Source organism: Apaloderma vittatum, unplaced genomic scaffold, assembly GCF_000703405.1.
Source record: "Apaloderma vittatum isolate BGI_N311 unplaced genomic scaffold, ASM70340v1 scaffold1172, whole genome shotgun sequence".
NCBI classification, from domain to species: domain Eukaryota; kingdom Metazoa; phylum Chordata; class Aves; order Trogoniformes; family Trogonidae; genus Apaloderma; species Apaloderma vittatum.
In genome coordinates this window covers 85,871-105,536 of record NW_009703940.1, presented here as the reverse complement: position 1 = coordinate 105,536, position 19,666 = coordinate 85,871, and the positions used below count along the sequence as shown (strand labels likewise).

Here is a 19,666-nt window from a genome sequence, read left to right as displayed (position 1 = left end):
CAGCAGGATAAGATTTCGCAGATACAAAGCAATCTGTAAAAGTAAACACTCTTTTCCATTATTTGCCCACCTTTTACAGTATTTTATTTACCCTGTCAGTTTGCTGAGAACTTAATGTTCCTTCCCAATGATTTCGTGTAATAGCAAGTTTTGTTAGAAGATGCAGCACTTTTCCCTAGTGTTGTTGCTGTTAAGATACTGGCTTTATAGAAAAAAAATAAATAAAGCCCCACAAACAAACAAAAAAAAACCCCAGACCAATCTGTCTTAATATTCCACCAAACAGGACTGGCTTTGACCTTTAATACTCTGAAGATGCTGCAGGGACACCTGAAAATCAGACCAGAATCTCATGTATAAGCAGGGAATTTTTCTCCAAGGTCAGAGGTTTAGCCTTCATTGTGTAATGCTGACAGAGAATTCTCACTATTTTGCATGGTGATTTTTGATTATTTTCAAAGTGCTGCCAGACAGTGTGTAAAGAGAATATACAAGTATACGAATGAATTAAGTGATGATATTTCTGCAGCTGTGTGATTAGTCTGGTGCTTAATCCTCTCTAGAAGGTAGGATGGAGAACTTCCTGCTAATTAGTGGAAAATTATTCCTTCATTGTCGTGTGGCTCTTTTTTTATGGATTCTACATTGCTTCTTGTTTCCTAAAATAACCCTATTCCCCCGTGATAGCACTCCTCATCTGCAATCAGTGGGTAATAATTTCTGCAAGACAACATTGACATGGACCTAAGGAGATCACGTCCCTTCCTGAGGTGTTCCCAGCCCGCTCGTGGGTTGTGTCGGGCAGCACAAAGACAACTGAGTTTCTGAAGGTCTCTATTTGCGATAAATGAATGTATGTGCTCAGAAGGCAGCGATAAACCATTTCATTTTAACTACAGCAATCACACGACTCGCATGAAATATAGGACTTGCAGTGCTGGTGATGTAAGAGGGCAAAATTTGGTGTAAATTAATCTTGTGTTTTTTGGGGGGTGAATTTTAAAATCCAAATGGCATAGCTGGCTTAGCGTTAGAATAGCGTGTGTCCTCAGGGGTGTTGTCACCTCGTGGTTCTACCTTTCATGACATAGGGGGGTTGATGAATCTGTATTTTCACGGAGGGGAGTGAAAAAGTCCTGAAGTGAATTGCAGGACAGAGTGTTTTGATGTCCCAGTAAAATGAGCTTGACTGTGGTTGTATGTGACCTCCACAATATGTCCAGTGGAAGGATCCAAACTGCTTCAGGCTCTGAGATGTGCCCGCACAGAAATTCAGTTGGAAAACTGGAACCAGCTCTTTTGAGAAGCTCTCCCATGAGCCTTATGTGCAGTGACAACGAATAATACAACAATATCTTATTGCAGCATTCAATGTATTTTATTTTTTTTAAATAGAGCATTGAAATTCTAATCACTCTTGTTCAGTGTCCTGCCTGTAACAGCTGTTGCTTTTATTAAAAATATTATGTTTTGGGAAATAGCTACCGTCGGTCAGCTCACTACTCCTGTTACGCTTGGTTATAAAGCGAGCCTTATTTTAAAGACTATGTGTGCTAGTATCCTTTACAAGGTGATAAACAGTTGTTCTAAAATTGTTTTCTGTTTGGTTTTATTATGGAAAAATACACGGCTTATTCATGGAAAATCTTTCTCAGTGTAGTACCTCGATCTGAGTTGGTACTGAATGCTCTATCTAGCTCAGTCTAAGGCTATAATGAGGACATGCTTTCTCGGATCCTGAGTCACCAGTTAAAGGGGGAAAGTTAATTTAAATTTCTGATAAAATACCGCTGCTCTGCAATTTTGCAGTCGGTAGCGTTCGCTTTCCCTCTTCCGCAGCTCTGAAAGATCACAGAAGACCTGAGGCGAGGCAGAGCCGAGCGCTGGGGCAGGACGCCGAGGTGCGAAGCGCTCGCCTTCACCCGAGCTTAGCGATCCTCTGAGAAGGATTCTGCCGTGGGGAGATGGTTGAGGGGTTTCTTTTCTGTTTGAGGAGCTAGATACCCATTTTCTGAATAGCTGTGCTATTAGCGTTATTTTACGGTTGGTTAGAGGAGCTCAGTAGGATCTCGATGCTATTTTCATCAGAGCCTTCATTTCAGAAGAAGCGGTGGCTTAAAGACCTATTTTTAAGTTATGCTTATGACTCCTTTTTGGTTATCATCAAAATTAGGGTAGCATAAGCGTAGCATAAGAACAAAATTAGCCATAGGATCTGCTTAATTACGTTCTTGTAAATTAGTTCACTTCAGTCCTAATTCTGTCATCCTCCCTCATGTTGAACAGCCTTTTCTCTTGCAACCGATCCGCTGGAATCGCTGAACTTTGTTGCCTGCTAAAAGATTTGCTATCAGGCTTTGAGAACTTGAAGTTCATTTATGTTTTAGTCTTTTTTTTTTTTTTTTGCCCCTCTGTTTCCTAATATCTAGCTCACTTTCTCTTTCAAAAACAGATCTTGAAAACTCCCGGACGAAAATGAGGAGCGCGGTGTCGGTTCGAGAGGGGCAGGGAGTCGTGCTGCTCTGCGGACCAACCCCTCGGGCGGGAGGTAAGGGACCTTCCTTCCAGGCCTCCTGCTCTGACCGGGGCTGGCTGGCTCCCAGGGGGAACATCTGTCTGGAAATGTCGAGGAGAGATCCTTCAGAGAGAGCAAGCAGGAAAATCTGGTATCTGAAGTAAATACCGAGCGAAAGGAAACAAAGCCAAAAGAGGACGAGGGAAATGCTTAGGAGGATTGACTTCTATCTTACAATACCTTTCTTGCTTCTAGTAATTTCTGTGCACTTAATAGATCTGATTTTTGTGGTATTTCTAGTAATTAATTGGGTGTCTTCTGCAGTTAAATTCTGCTCAGGTTCATGATGGCGCAGCATCACTGAATTGGGTTTTCTCTGACAAGACAGTTGCGAAGAGGAGATTGTTGTCTCTGGTGTCAGTATCTGTTTATTTTCTTGCAGTCAAGACATTTGAGAGCGTAATGAAGTGATGCTGATATAATTTCAAACACTGCTGTCTCAAGGAAGGTGAGACAAGCAGATACATGGATTCTTGGGGGACCAAAAGTTGCAAGTACATTTTATTGTTCATTCTAGGTCTTTAGTCTTTGCCTAATTGCTATTGAGCCTCAAGTAATATTTGGAAGTAACTGGTTTTACTTGATTTTAATGGATATGGCATCTCATTATTGAAAGATGGTGATATTAAACATCAGATTTGATTGCAAAGACAAGATAATAGAAGCTAAAAGCTGAACATAATAATATAGGTATTGTGGCTTTTTAAATGTGGTGGAGTCCAAGCAGACACAGCCATAAAGTGGCAGTTTTACAACTGTCTGAGCTTGCAGAATTTTTCTCTCTCCAAACTGATACATGCCCTTAAATCATCTTTATAGCCCTACGACAGCTTTGTCTTTTCAGCTGCTGACAAAATGGGTCATTCTTCCCAGCTATCTATAAGAACTCGAATGATTAAATTTTGCTTCTGTATGCAGCCCAAAGACTGAGCCCAGCCGTTCTTCTGCTCGCCTCCCTTCCGCCCCGAGGCGATTGCCAGACTGACCACAGCTCTGCACTGAGCCTCAAAGTGTTTAAGGCTGAGCTGTAAAACAGGAGGCGATACAAAACCTGCTCATGTTGCTAAGAAAAGTGATTCAGAGGAAGAGTGGGAATTTCTTTTGCAGTCGGCAGATGGGATATGATTGACACCCACCGCACTAATTGTGTTTTTCATGCAAAAAAAAAAAGAGCCGAGGGCTCCCTGAATTATCAAATAGCATTGAGAATTGGTACCCGAATTATATAAAGTTCTTGGATTTGTCCTTGAGTTGGAGGTTTAACCATTAAGTTTTTAGGAAAAGTGGAGCAAGGTGGTAAAAAAGTCCTTCCTCCTCTTTCTTCAGTAAAATAAACCTAAAGTATGGTGATACCAGGCATACAGTGGCTCTAGATCTGGCGCATGAGCATGCAGGTTGGTAAGTTTGAGATAAAATACCTGTCTGTTAAGCAGAAGTAGTTTGTTAGGAATAGCGGGAATGGTTTAGGAACAGCTGATGTGGCCTGAGGGCTGTTAAGCCCTTTCCAGATCAGTGATCTGACTTCTGGTTTTTTTTGGATCCTGTATTTGTTGCACTGAGCTATCAGATAATTTCAGACAGTACTATATTCTTGAAACCTCAAATACTGTGGTTTTTTCTTCTCTTCTAGCCCCCAAAATATTGTTCTTCTGTGTTCTGTCACACAATTTCTAAGTTCTTGCTAGCTTAATTGCACTTATTTCTTGCATTCTCTGTAAGGAGTCTTCAAGAAGAGACTTCATTAAATTGTGATTATTCCTCCATACACAGTATTCCAGTTACAATAGAAACCAATGTTCATCCCCAAAGAAATGTGAGTTCACAGTGTGAAAAAAGGAAATTACTTCCTTTCTGCAGTTTGGCTTTTTTTTCTTTGCTTATCATAGCCACAGTTATTTATGTTAAAAATATGAATACCCTTTTCCAGTGGGGAGCAAATTATTCGTGCAGTTAATGATACTTTTCTCCTCCTGAAGTTTGAAGTTCCAGTTCCAACGTGGTATTGACATCTACCACTTAGAGCAACAATGAAACTCAGTTTAACTTTGCACACTTTGTGTTTTAGCTTTATTTCTGTGGTGGCTGTTGGTGCAGGAGGGATGGAATAGAGTGCTCGGTATTTCCAGGTGAGGGGACATGGATCAGTTTGAAGTTTCTGTCATTAAACCCAAGCTGCATCTCAAACCACTCCCAATATTTTCTTTTGTGGTAGCACATTTTCCCCTTTTGGAGCTCCTTTTTTTTTATTTTTTGGCTGTCTTGTTTGAAATTTACTGAATGGGAGTTTAAATAAATGACTGGCTTTGTATGTCAAGACTCTCCCCAAATATTAGTTCAATTGATTATTTTTTTTTAATTTGTGCTAGATAGTATAAGTTGTATTATAATTGAACAGTGATGTTTGGATGATTAAGATGATCATCTGTCATCGTTGTGCATGACCTTAGTTCTGTATGCAATTTTAATTCTGTTACAAGGAACCTGTTAAAATACCCTGGTTTTTTAACAATTCAGTAAATCATCTCACCCACAAACTCAAAAAATAAAATGACATCTAAAATTGATTAATGTAGATCTCCTGCTGTCTTTTTCAACTGTTACAAGTTCAACATAAGTTCACCTGAACTCTCTACAACTATTTTGACTTTACTGTGTGACTGTTACATCTTTGATCGTTGCAAAGGACTGTCGATAAAACAAACATCTCAATTTATAAAATTTTATAAAAATTGGATGCACTTAACATGCAGTCAGTTAAAAAACATTCATGAAATGCTGAATTTTTTCCCATTCTGCCAAGAATGGAAAAGGCTAGACATATGGAGATCTAAAAATTATTTTCCTCTTCTATTGATTTTGCTCCAAAATCTGTATCTGAGGAGTGACAAAGCCCTGAGTAAGGCAAATCCGCAAGTTCCTTTGGGGTTTTACCTAGTGTTACTACTGCATGTGTATCTTGATTATCATGTAGCTTGTCTTCGGCTATTATTTGTTTGCCAGATATTGTGATTTTTATTGGTTCAGTACAGTCGGTTTGACTAATCTGGCATGGATTTTCAGATTTATGAGGTGTATACTGATTTTTGGGAGAGAGCAATGAGGCATCATCTTTTTCTGTTTGTGGCAGTTTCAGGGCTGCTTTATACACAAAGATGATTTTTTTAATGGTAGAAATGAAGATTTGCTTGATGGTTACTCAGACATTGCAAAGAATTCAGACTTGCTTAGAAAAACGAGACATTACTTTTATGTTGGTCCCTATTATCTTGTTACTTTGTGGAATATGACCATGACCCGTGGGGAACTTAAGTAAATGGCAAAAACGTTGTAGAGCTGACAAGCTGCTGCTTGGCAATTGCAAAGAAGTTCTATCTGTCTTATTCATGATTAGCCTCATGTGATCTGTGTTTTTATTTCACCCACTATGGTAAGGATATATTTCTCCATTTATAAAGCAGCAAGAATATGTCCTCCCTCTTTTATTGTGCCCTGATAGATGTAAAGTTAATCAGTAAATGAGACTGTATTTGAAGGAGAGGGCTCAATTCAGCTTATACCGTATTATATTTATCAGTTGTGACATGCTGATATGGAGTGATATTAGATCGTGGAAAAATAGATCCCAAGGTATTGCTCACTGTTTGATACGACAAATGATTTGGTGAATAATGACATGTCCGTTCCACATTAGCGTTTAGACTTGCAAATTTTTGCTTCATGAATAACGTGGCATGAAAGGTTTGAGAAGGTGCCAGAAATTTGATTTGATTCCTTATTTTCTGCAAGTCTTGGATATCAACGTGCTGTTTTTCAGGGAATTGTGAATTGCATTGATTTTACTTGTTTGGCTTTGGAAACATTTCGTACCCTTAAGGAAAACCAAATGGATAGAATTCCAGAATATGGTTTCTTTTCTACTGCCCCTTGGTATGTGTTCGGAGTGGAAAGCATCCTGGGTTTTCACCTCTAATTTTGCTTTTTTGCCAATTGTGGATGACGCTCATCTGGGCACGAGCAATAAATCATACTTGCAGTAGGCACATTATGAGGTTTTTGCACAGAAATCCATTCTAAGGAGAATAGTATGTTGAATACTATGCAATAATAATAAGCAATGGCCTTAAAAAATGGTTCTGTAGCATTCTCAGTCTGCCAAAGAGAAATGGTATTTTTATTTAAAAATATATTTTGCAACAGTCCTGCTGGTGTCATCACCATCATCTGCACAAATTTCAGCTGACAGTTTGAAATCAAACGGTACCTGAGAGACACTTTTATATTTGTCTGTATGAGGGACCATAATACAGGTTCACAGCTGGATTTTACAGTGATTTGTATCCGTCGGAGCATTAGTTTCACCAGCGGTAAGAAACCAAAGCTACAGAGACACTCTCTCTGTTCTGCACTTCATCAAATGCAGTCCTGCTAAAGCACTTTCTTTTGATAAAGCTGCATTCCAGGCTGAAGTAAGCCAGACTGAAATTACTATGTCCTTATTTACATATTTGTGCAACATCTGTAGCTACTTTACAGTCGATGTTTTTCAGCGAGCACAGAGGTGTAGAACTGGCCTCAGAAGCTGTTAATAAAAGATGTGATTCCAGTTTGGGAAAGGGCAAACTTTCTACTAATTTCTTATGTATTTCTATATATAAAATATATTTTATATTTCCACTCATTTCTTGCGTATTTTGGTCTTCTTCTTATATATTTGGTCTTCTCTCCTTTCTGTAAGCCTTCGTTTGAGATGTATCTAGATCGTGAAGGATAGTTTCATTTCCAGGTAGTCAGTAGACCATAAAGCCTGAAAACATCTGCGATCAGTAATATTAGCTCTCGTAAATTTTGCCCTACATCTTGAATACCCGTTGCGAAATGATTGTGGGGATATTGCAGCTTTTTGTCATTTTGCTTTTAAGGAAAGATTCCAGCCTTCAATCATTTATGTGTGATTTTTTTAATTTTTTTTTTAAAGTAGCATTCCCACGTATATGAATTGGAAAACAAACTGCTATTTTTAAATCTCAGTATTTTAGTGGGATGAGAGAGGATGTCAGAAATTACAGTCTGTGCAGTGAGGGGTACAATTTCACCTGTAGCCCAAGGAGAAGTTTTCCATAAGATCGGATCAACTTCGGCTGGCTGTGGTGCCTCAGGTTTCCGCTAAAGGTTTGCTGAAAGGTGAGTAGGTGTGAGTAGCATGTGCAACGTAGACTGTTGTGGGAGAGATCACAGAGTAGCACAGACTTGTGGGGGAACAGCCTTACAAAAGTTTTGGCAGCAAAATGCACGTGGGCGCTCCCAAAGATTATGGGATGTGCACTTTATTAGCCGTCCCTGCTCTCATCCGCCCTCTTTCCTGAACCTGAATAAACTGAAAGAGGCAACAATGGTAAGAGTCTTTCAATGGGAAACTATGATTCTCTTTGCAGGGAGTGGGGAGAGGGGGAGAGGTGGATTAGGAAGAACCCAACTGCAAGAAAAAAATTCAGGTGGAGCCTTTTCACTTAGCCAGCCCCACGTATCCCAGGTGTGCCCTGGGAGAAACAGGAGAGAAAATTGGAGAAAATAACTGGATTTGGCCCTCTACCAAGATTATTTTTATCCCTAAGTTATTACTGTTACTAAGAGGGTTTTTCTTCTCCAGCTTTTCGTTATCTGCTCCACTAAAATATTTGAGGTTTTCTTTGGAAACAGGGTAATAGATTAGGAAGCAGCAGCAGGGGGAGGTGGCTGCAGTCCCAGCACACAGTCAGAGCTTATCATGACTCTCTTAACAAGAGTACTGAAAGTAATTTTTGGTTTTCACAGGGGTTTACCCACTACTTTCTCCTAAATGAGAGCAAGAAAATCAAATTAAATTTGTCACTAATTACTACTTGCACCTATAAACATTAGTATTTTCCTTGGAAAATTTACTCTTGGATAATTTCACTGGTTTCCCTTAGTTTATCTCACTAATATTTAACATTCAGAAAAAATCAGATGTGGATTAGTTGGGCGATAAACTGAGCTCTCGTCTTTTTATTCTCAAAATTATTATAGGCAGGAAACAATTTAAAATACTTTCAACTATTGAAAGAGCACAACAGAGTTGTTAGAAATGCTCTGAGCAATTAAACGCAAAATTCTAGGGAGGTGATTAAAAGAACAATTTGTCATTTGAAATGGATATGGCTAATGGGTATGTATTTAAATATTGCTTCCTAAAGCAGTTTCTTACTTTTCTGCACGCTTGCAGAGTATGAACAAGTTGATCGGAGCCAGCACGCTTTGAATGACACAGCTCGTCTGAAACAATTAGTTCAGAAATGTGATAAAGAGAAACTAATCCATCATCCCGCATAGCTACAGGGGAAATGAAAATTGAGTTTTTATTCAGCACTGGAACCCAAATGTAGAAAAGCATTTTGTTAGACTCTCCCATTAGCATCTGGATTTCCTTCGGAGCACTGAGGAACATTTAACCTGCCACTTAAGGAGCACTTTTACATTACAAGGTCACGTTTGGTTTGAATTAACACTAATGGTCAAATCCTGCGTGTGACGGGAGAGAAGGGGAGTAAGAGAGATGCACATCAAGGCTGCGTCGCCGAGCTGCTTTGCCAGTGGATGTGCTGTTTGGGAATGTATTTTCCATGAGGTTCTGCTATTTATTTATTTCTTTTGTGATACTCATAAACAAAATAGTGCTGCCAGTCTGGAGCCTGTGCAGTTCCTCAGGATGAGCTTAGAAATGTGTCGGTTTTAATTACAGTGGTGCCCTTCGGTTTTGATACTGCTTTGAAAGACCTAGGAAAACTCTACAAATTTGCAAGTATGGAGACAGACAGACCTTCCGGGGGGTATTTTGCACCACTTGACCCTTGGAACTTTGTCCCCAGTGGCAGCTGTGCAAAGGGAACCAGCTAGTTTGTGTGGTTACTACTTGGCCAGGCCATGGTTGCTGTGGTGTAGGTGGGAGGGCAGTGAAGAAAAGCAGATTTGATGCTGTATCTATGTCTAAGGAATTGCATATGTTTGGTTTTTTAATATCATGCTAGATCATTTCAGAATCTGAAAACAAGTGGACTTGTGCCCTATTCCATTTAAAAACGAAAATTAGGTGTTAGCCCAAAGTAGGAACTTTGCAATTTCAGCTAGAACATTTCAATATTCTCATTAAATGTGTAGATGGAAGTTGCAGGATATTGCATAGGTCTCTTGCACTGCTCTCGTTGTTTTGGGTTATTCCATACACAGAAGTTGCATGCCTAATTACCTGCACAGCATGCTGAAAATTGATCTTTTGTGTTTTATCTACAAAATAATTCAACTTTTATGCCAAAAAGATTAATGGTGTACATTAGTTTTGAAGCGGGGCGTTTCCATTATACTCTGGAATAAAATACCTTTCTGAGGATGTGTTCTTCGCTTTTGTAGCTGGACTCAAATTCCCATCACGTAATTTGTATTTTGTATAAACAACAATATCTTCAGCCAAAAAGAAGAGAGCCGTTCTAAACAGTTCAGTGGGAATTTCAACAACATTTATAAATCTACAAATCTCTTTCCACAAGTTGGGAAGAAGTAACAACTATTTTAACTAGATACTTGCTATCTCACCTTGCTTCTGGTGGCCACAATTTAAGCCTTGCAATAGGGGCTTGTTTTGTAATTGTCATTATTTCTGTACAGAAAACATTAACAGAAACTACCGACCTAGTTTCTAGGTCGACTGTGCTCTGAAGTGTGACTGCAGCTATTGTAAACATCTAAAGACTTGTGTTATTAGTGGTGTAACTACTTGCATGCAAACAATTTGGGATACCTCTCAGAAATACACAGTTGAAATTTTTATTTCCCAGTTGAACACACCCTAGGACAGGTTTTCAGTTTCTGGGCATTTAATGTGCTCAAGAACATACCTTAAAACTCTGAAATTATGTACAACTTCCAGTAAAATTCTGAAGAGCTTTTTCATTGTCATTTTTGACAGTGGCACCTAAAGACAATGTAATACCCGCTTCGTGCATCTGTTAGGAGATCCTCTGCGGTCTACAGGGTGTAAGGTTTTTATTTGTAAAGCAACCTTTAATGTTTGCCAAAAAAAAGAGTCGTGATTTATGGCAGAGATCAAGTAGTTTGAAGGTAGTGCGTTTAATAAAATATAATGTTATGTTTTTATTATAAATAAAATAGGGGAAAATGGGTTATACCCCCGAGGATGTGCACATCCAGAGGTACAGTGGCCTGAACCCATAGCAGGGTGATCTTCTAAGGACAAGGCTGCAGTGAACTAAGGACAGTTTATGTCTGAGTTAAGAGCATCCTCTGGGAATTTAATGCACTTTTACCTTCTGCAGTTGAATTTCCTACGTATTTTGTCATCATAGTTTGAACTGAAACTGGGCCAAATGATGAACTCATTGGTTTCTTCCTTAATTATGGAATGTGTCATTATCCTCTCAAAGTGTTTACTTTTCCATTACTTCTAACTCTAGGGTAGATAATTTAAAATAGCTGTTTGTTACAGATTTCTTTGACTTTAATTGCAGTTTCTGTCGTTGCTCAATTTTGACTGATTACTTTCTTGCAAGCGGAGTTTTAAAAGCCACATACCATCCTGCGGGTAAGGCAGAGTGCCAGTTGAAGACAGAATATACCAAAATATTTCTCCTTCCTGTTGTGTATCTGTTTCAGAATATTGAAAAATCTGAACTGGAGAACTACATGAATACAGATTTGGGTATGGATTATTGACACGAAACTTTTCTTTAAAAGTAAAAGCCTCTAACTATTGTTCAGTTGGCTTGATGCACTCAGAATGAAGTATTTTCTTTCAGGATTATTTATGGAAACATCTGCTTCACTTAATTGAAATCCAGTCAGTTTTGAACATAAGTTTAAATCTGTTTCGGAAAAGCGTTGTTCACATCATTTACTTTTTGGCTATTGTAGAAATCTCATTTAGACGCGAATCATGGAGCTGGCGGATACGTACTAAGCAGATGTCTAGGAGCGAAGGTCCAGGACAAAAGGAGCAAGAAATGACCTTCAAAATTTGTGGGTTTAGGGGATAAAATAAAATTTATGAATTACCCTTCTCATTTCGGTCATAGATGTATATGCCTCCCCCTCAACTTTGCTTTTGCTGGCGTCCTAAAGTTATTTCTAGTTTGGGATTGTGTTGTCTCTTATTCTGTTTGCAAGAAATAAAATTGTCCTGGTTTTGTTTGGTGACCCCCTAGGGCTATGTTACAGCCTCTCTTAGAGGAAATGTTTAATATAAAAAGTCTTTCCAAAACCATGGACATGAGCTTAAGGCATAACTTTGAACCCAGTTAAAAACTACTCAGTCTGTGGGGCTTGCCACCCTTAGCTTCCTTTAGCAATATTAACTTTTTTTCGTATGTAGCAAGTGAAGATATGGGGATTTTTATTTCTTTTAAGGCTCATACATTGCAGGAAATCACCAGGATAGAGCTCAAAGGCCATGCTGGCTTAATCGTTGAATTCTGTAAAAAATTAAGGTTAAAAATGACAGACAATTCTCTAAGCAATTTGTAATGGAACACTTAAAACACACAATGTGCAGAGAACAGTGCGAGCACGCTGAGTGCGTTGTGCCTTGTAGACTGCGCAGTAAACAATAATCAAATAATGCAAAATAAAGGGAAGCCACCAACCAAGTTGTAGTAAACAAATAAAAATTGAGTAATAACTGTAATTTCCAATACCTTACCCACGTATGGTTGCCAAATAAGGAGAAAATGCATCAGAAAGCAAAGGCTTAGATCTCCGAGGAAGCCCAGGAGAGACATATTACTTCCATTTATAACAGAAAATCAACTGAAAACTTGTAATTGACAGAAAGGGAGTGAGTTTATGTCCCTTGAGGTGCCCCAGGATCAGCAACAGGCGAATGGTGTAAACATAATAAATCACGGAGTAAGTTGTTTAATGTGATTTTTTTTTTATTTTTTTTTAAAAAAATAAGACTGCAATTTGGTAAAGTAAAATAAATATAAAATGAGATATTGGCTGTGGGACACTAGTAAAGAAACCCCCAGCTCTTTTTTTTTTCCCTGTTTTTTTTTTTTTTTTTGAGTCGCTGAAAATACATGTTGGATGGGAAATTAGGTTTCCAGGAGTGCTTATTCATAGGCTGGTGAAGGATCCAATTAAACTGGAATACGTTTTGCATGGCTTTCATAATCGTAATGACGGATTTCAGTGAGTTTACTCTTGACTTAACGCAACATAATAGGAATAAAATCAAGCTGCTGCTTTTCCTGCTGTGTATCCAGATCTGTTCATCCCCTTTGAATGTTTTGAGTAATGTTTTTTCTTTTATTATTATTATTTTATTCTAAAAATAAAATTTTGAACCAAGGAAAACAAGTAGCTCAATAAATACCAGAACAAATAAAGTCTGGCTTCTCAAACTTTTGTGTCTTCTGGATGTCTGAGTTTGATATAGAGCTGAAACTGTGATTTTATTTTTTTTTCCTGTAGAGTTCCTGAATTGATACCTAATTTGGTCTACAGTCTGTCCCTCAGCCTTGTGATCACTCTTCATCTAGCTGCTCTGTAGAAACAGAATTATGCTTTATTTTCTGGTTTTTCCCAGTTAGTAAGTCCATACAACCTTTACTCTCAAGGAGGTCATTGCCCCCTTCAAAGTGCTCAGGTGTATTCTTTCTTTATTTCCTTTTAATAAATTATTTATTTTTGACTTGAAATGGCTGATCGATACTGAGTAGTGCCAGACCAGTGCACAGATGTCACCTCCCTGCTTCCTCAACCAGCCCTCTCCATTCAACCACAAACCATCGACACCTCGCATCTCTATTTTTCTTGTAGGGTGGGAGAATAGCTCTACAGAATATTTTTCATTGACTGCATGAATAGTCTTTGCCTTCTGTATGAGACTCTTGTGTTGCATCTCAAAAGCTTCGCCGAAGTCAAGCTGGATGATGGGGTTTTACTTCCCACCGCAATAACTGCCTTTTCGTTTCTTGGCAAATCCTTGTTGGCTGTTCTCATCATAAATTAATTACACCTCTCAAGTTTTGTAGGAAGGAACTTTTGATGGCAGCCATTGAGTCACCTGAGGTGACATGCTACAAGTCAAAAAGGGTTGGTGGCTGTTTTCAACAATAAACTATTTCCAAATATGACAAAAGTTTTAACTCTTGAGAAAAGTCCTGAGACTCAGTTGTTCGTACCCACTGCTCCTGCACAATTACGTTAATGGAAGGAGTTTAAATATTGATAGAAGAAAATTAAATGCAATTATGATAAGCCATTTTATTTGATGCCCTTTTTGCATTAGCCAGTCCATAAATATTTTAATAATTTAATTTATTGAATGTTTTTTCATCTTACCTTGTGTTAAATTGTCCTGTTGGCTTAGCGCTTTCTTGGCTGCATGTTTGAGCTCAACCGTGAGGGCTATGAAAGTGCCTACTCTCCATTTCATGACTGCATCCAAATTTATGTACTTTTAAATTAAACCTGGGCAAAAAGGGCTGATCTCTGTTTTGCAGGGGCAGTGCAAACGCTACAAGATATTTTAACACGAAGGCAGGTCGATCAAGCTGTAATCGTCTCTAATTAGCACTTGCAGAAGCTGTAATCTTTTTATAAACTTTCAGCTGAGCGGCACTTGGGTGAAAAATTATGTCTTGCCTGGAAAAAAAACACATTAAAAATTAATTTCCTTTGATTCTGTAGGAGATGAACGAGACAAGCACATGGCCTTGCACAGGAAGGGGCTTTTGCCAATTATAATTGGGCACACAGAGCCGAGTGGTGTTCAGAGAAAAACAAATTCTAAAGCAGTGCTTGCCAAATCTCTTAGTTTATCTTTTGAAGTGTCATTTTCCTTTCAAATGACCATAATGAATGGGCATGAGGGTTGCTTTGCCATAATACCTTACGGGGTTTTTTGTACTGGAGGGTTTTATGGATTTGTACATGAAAAAAAAAAGTAGTTTTGCTGTGTGGCGAGTCCCACAGGGAGTTCATGCTTCTTCTGACATTCCTTTCACTTGCATACTCCTGTGCTGTTTTTGTTTGCTGTTTCTCTAGCTGAGTTTTTAAGTAGCTCCTGAATGAATAATGTGTCTATTTTAGCAAAGTTTGGTCGTACGTTTGCTGTCTGTTCCTATTTCTGTGCATATTAAGTCTTTTAAAACAAAGTAGATAAAAAAAGTTATCCTTGTATACAACACTTTGAATTCATTTCACCTTTTTCTTCTGCTGGAGGAGATGTAGAGTTGATGAAAAACCGTTTGCTTTGCCTTTTGAGGGGCTTGGTAATTTATGTTACTTTTTAAAATTTATTTTTCTGTTGCTGGCTCTCTGGTCTGGTTTGTTACACAGCACAGTATTGTATCTAATGCAATATTGTGAAGCAGAGAAACAAAATCAGCTGATCTTTGAAGGAAAAAAGATGTGGAAAACCCCACCAAACACCTTCTTCTCTTTTATTGCCAACCAGAATTGACATTTGCTTGGATCTTCAATGAATACCCGTCATTTGTACAAGAGGACAGTCGGCGATTTGTGTCTCAGGAGACCGGTCACCTCTACATCGCCAAGGTGGAGCCGTCGGATGTGGGGAATTACACGTGCGTCGTCACCAGCTCCGTCACCAACAGCCAGGTCCTCGGGTCGCCAACGCCTCTCGTGCTGCGCACGGACGGTACAGCTTCCCCTCTACCCTGCAAGTTAACAAAAAAACACGTCTTGTCATCGGTGAATGTTCTTGTCTCTCGCGGCGGAACCTTCCACGCAGTCTTGGAATATCGAGAATTTCCAAGAAGGCAAACTGCTTTGTGCTGCAGGCTCCTCCTCTGCGGAGCGTGACAGCGATTCCACTGGCAGGTCCCTTCTCCTTAGAAATGGAGCGTGAGAGAAACGAACTTGAATTTAATGTGATGTAGTGCTAAGGAGAGAAAAAAAGGCTTTAACAATTTAAAATTACCTTTTTCCATTGTAGGTGTGATGGGAGAATATGAACCCAAAATAGAAGTTCAGTTTCCTGAGACACTTCCTGCAGCGAAAGGCTCGACTGTGAAGCTGGAATGCTTCGCACTGGGAAAGTGAGTTTTTTTGACTTGACTCATACCAGAAGTTGAAGCTCGTTAGGGTTCACCTGCCCAAGAGATGTGGAGTTCTGGCTGTCACTTTGGTGGTGGTTTCTAAACACCCCGTTTTGGTCATCATAATTATGGCCTTGGAATAAGAGGGCAAAGAGTCTTGGGGTAATTTTTGATTTTGTTTAGAATTCAATATATATGTTGGCAACGCAAGAGCTGACATTTCATTCTAAATTGTCTTGAATCAGGTGAGTGCAGTTTTGCATATATCCTTTGGCCTAGCTCTGCTTTCTCTGTGTAGAAGGAAACGTTGAAGTCTCTGAGAATTTTTTCTGAATTTTACTGTTAAATGGCCTTGATGCTTTCATATTGTTCTTCCTTTATGACTGAAATAAAGATTAGAACACATTCCTCTCCTCTTCTGAATGATATGTCACACACAATTGATATCTTTTCCCTTTCACAAATGATCTGAGAATGCATTTATGTTTCTGTAAACGTGTTTACTTGCCACTTTGCGGTTTATTTGCAGACAGCTTTGTCAGGTGTTCATAATTTTAAGTGCCAGATTGATAACTTAATCACATGCTATTGCTTTGGTTCCCCAGCTTAGTGAGTGAATGTTTTAAAATCGGAGCATGAGCGGCTGTCGTAGGATGGGAGTTTCAAAAAATTTGCCTTGATTGTCCTTCCGTGGAAGTCACTGGTAAAGCTCACCTGTCTTCAGGGAAGGCCGGTGTTGATTTACAAGAAATTGTACAGTTGTTGCACATTCACACAGATATTCATGGGAAGTTTGATATCACAAATTATGTCGTGCGAACGGTACATGCAAATTGGTTGCCACAGTGTCTGGCCATCTGCCACACACAGTACGAACGCCACTTTTAACACAAGCTTTTAGTCACTTCTGAGTTTTATCGTCTGTTGAAGTTTCTAATTTTGACAATCAAGTGCTTTTAACCAAAGCTGTTTAAAATCCCATTATTTTCTTTTTAGCCCTGTGCCTCAGATTAACTGGAGAAGAACTGATGGTCTGCCCTTTCCAAGTAAAATAAAGCTGAGGAAATCCAATGGCATGATTGAAATACCTAATTTCCAGCAGGAAGATGCTGGACTATATGAGTGTATCACTGAAAACTCAAGAGGAAAAAACATTGCAAGAGGACGTCTCACTTACTATGGTAGGAAACTTAACTTTCTCCTTCTCTCTCTACTTTCCACATGAAATAGAAACTACTCCAGAGTACTTCTGGATTTGTAGCTTCTGAAATAACATCAAGCATTTGTGCTTAAAAATCTGTGGCATCTTAACTGTTATTTGCAGAGAATGTAAACTTCCGCACCAGGTTTTTGCATAACACTTGGTGTAATTGTCCAGGCTACGATGGGTTGCGAAGGACCAGTGTACAAAGTGCTGGTGCTTATTTTACTGTGATGGAAAGAGGGTTTTTTAAAGTCTCCTTACTGGTCCGTTGGTGAAACCTTAGATTTTCACTCAATTGGATTTATTTGGGGGGATCGTTTAGGCCTCACATTTACAGGAAATACAGATTTTATGTTGCTCTAGGAAAGGATTACCGATGGATATTGTCGATCCTTTGCTTTCAAAATGGCCAATTTTATTTTAAATGAGTAAATAAATGAGAGAATATAATCCAGCATAGGAAATGAAATAATATGAAATTTAATAGCTGGAAACAGAGTCTCTTGTGCATTTAAGGCTATAGAGTGAAATGAATATCGGCAAAGCACATTGGTGGTGTTTTGAAGCTAGAGTGATTTTCAGCAAAGTGGTAATTGACAATTTTTGTTAAAGCAAGATCTCAGCAAATATAATTTTCCTTAGGTAAATGGCAATTTAAAAAATGTTTCAGGCTGTGCTTTAGAATGCAGAGTCTCCTCATGTAGGAGTATTTGAACAAAGATTTATTTATTTTTTTTAGGTTGTATAAAAAAGCACAGAGCATAGCTGCTGTGCAACTGAGCAGATATTTCTTCCATTTGATACTTCTCTATGGGACGCTGCAGAACTAGAACATGCAAGAGTTCTGTGGTGTAGGTTTTAGTCAATGAAGATTTTAATTTAAAGCACAACAGATTTTGTAAGGAGGAAAGAAAACAGACTTCTCCTCCCCTCCCCAGCTTCCAGATTCATAGTTACGCTGAATCAGTGCCCCGTCACTGGAAATGTTCGAGGTTAGGCTGGAGGGACGACTTTCAGCAACCTGAATTTTCCATATACAAGTTGTAATTATGACACTTTGAGAAATCCTATGAATAACGTAGAGCGAGAGAGCTACAGTGCTTCGTCTGCCACGGTTGTCTGTCATTCCAAACCCGGCACTATGCGTTTGATTTTATAAAGTGGCTTTTATTCGCTGCTTGAAAGTTTCAAACTAGTTGTGGTTTGTCTGTCCGTTTGACTCTCTGTCCCGACTTGAGTATTGGATCAGGGCGGTCGTGAGACATGTCAATGTACGCTACATATAAAACAGAGCAGATATGTTCATCAGTTCTTGTAATGTAATTCCAGCAATGGGCAATCTTGAGATATACAACCTGCTTCTCAAGTTTTTATTTGCTTATTAGAGGCCACAGAACTGAAACAAAGGCTGTCGCTAATCCATTAAACCGAGTTGCGCTTTTGTGACGAGTTGGTCAATGTGAACGTTTTCATTACAAATCCAGAACAGGATTTGAATCCTCAAGTAGAGTTTATATTCCAGTATAAATGTCTGCCCATGTTAGATTCAGCCCTACTATGGATGTTTAGACTGAAAAGAATGATGAGACCTGTAATGGCATTAATGGCACTCCAGCTGTTTCATTTGATTCGTTCTGCTTAATGAAACCCATTCTGCTACTTGCTTTGTTGTTGCTAAGAGAATACCAACAAGCCCATGTTCAGGATAGGATCGTTTTAACAATGTTTGGTAATTTGAAGGATTTTTATTCTGGTTGGCTTAATAATGTTCTATAACTAAAGATAATAGCTTCTCGTGGCTTGCCGCTGCGTCTGATATCAAAGCTCAGAAATCTGTCTCATAAAGAAGTCTAACCGTATGCCATTCAGTCTTCCAATAAAAGATTGATATTTAAGGAAGTTGTTCTAAAAGCAGATGAGGATTTGGGGGAAATTAATTCAATGTACTGAAGACAGGATAAAAAACATGCGTCTGCCAGAAAGTACCAATTCTGGCAAAGATGACTCAAGTCTGTGTGGTAACGTTAGTGGATGCTGACTGCTCTTAAAACATATTACTGGTAGAAATGTAGGCTGTGTCTGCTAATTCTATATAGAAAAATATTACAAATGGACAAATCCCTTTTTATTTCAGCAGTTAAAACATTTATTTTTCTCTCCATGAAAGAACAGAGTATGTTTCTGGCTTACCCATGAAAAAGTATAAGAATAGAATTGGGGTTAAACATTTTCGAAGTTCTCTTAGTAAAATAATGTGAAAAATAAATCCCTTCAGGGGAAAAAAAGTAGACAAAAAGTTGCAATTTGACTGGAAAATAGAAGTGGGTTTTTTTCTTTGCAGATTATAAAGATTCTTTATAAATGAAACATAAAGCTAGTCCTGAACAACAGCTTGAAACATTTCATTGCTCTGCTATGAAGTGAAACATTCATATTCTTCTGTTTTGTTTTATAAGCTGAAACTGGCAAATTTAAAATCTAAAACCCATGTTTTTCAGTGTATAAATTGTTTGATTAAAAAACCCCACATTTATTTTCTATCCTGTCCTGCTTCTTCTTCCCATAATGAATTACAATATTGAAACCACAAAGCATTTGCAAACAGGCTCAACTTTAATCATGTCCAAAGTTATTTTCTCAAGAATGTTTAAAAGTGTTCGGTTTAGAAAATCTGTGCACATACGTAACTAAATGAAAAATAAAATGAGTTGGGTTTGGGGGTTTGTTTGTGTATTTATTTCTTTAGTGTGGGGTTTAAATGTAACTCTCAAGCCATAGTTGAAGTTGATAATTAAA

General features: G+C 38.5%; 1 protein-coding gene across 1 annotated transcript in view; it reads left to right on the top strand.

The window, feature by feature from the left end:
• Positions 1 to 2,452: 2,452 nt before the first annotated feature.
• The window catches only part of CNTN3 (contactin 3 (plasmacytoma associated)), a gene marked incomplete at its 5' end in the record, with an annotated part of 50,732 nt that continues 33,518 nt past the window's right edge, over positions 2,453 to 19,666 (top strand). The window contains 4 exons of the mRNA XM_009864817.1: positions 2,453 to 2,548; positions 15,063 to 15,266; positions 15,564 to 15,666; positions 16,663 to 16,847. Coding sequence (XP_009863119.1) covers positions 2,453 to 2,548; positions 15,063 to 15,266; positions 15,564 to 15,666; positions 16,663 to 16,847 — 588 coding nt within the window. The remainder of the gene's footprint in view (positions 2,549 to 15,062; positions 15,267 to 15,563; positions 15,667 to 16,662; positions 16,848 to 19,666) is intronic.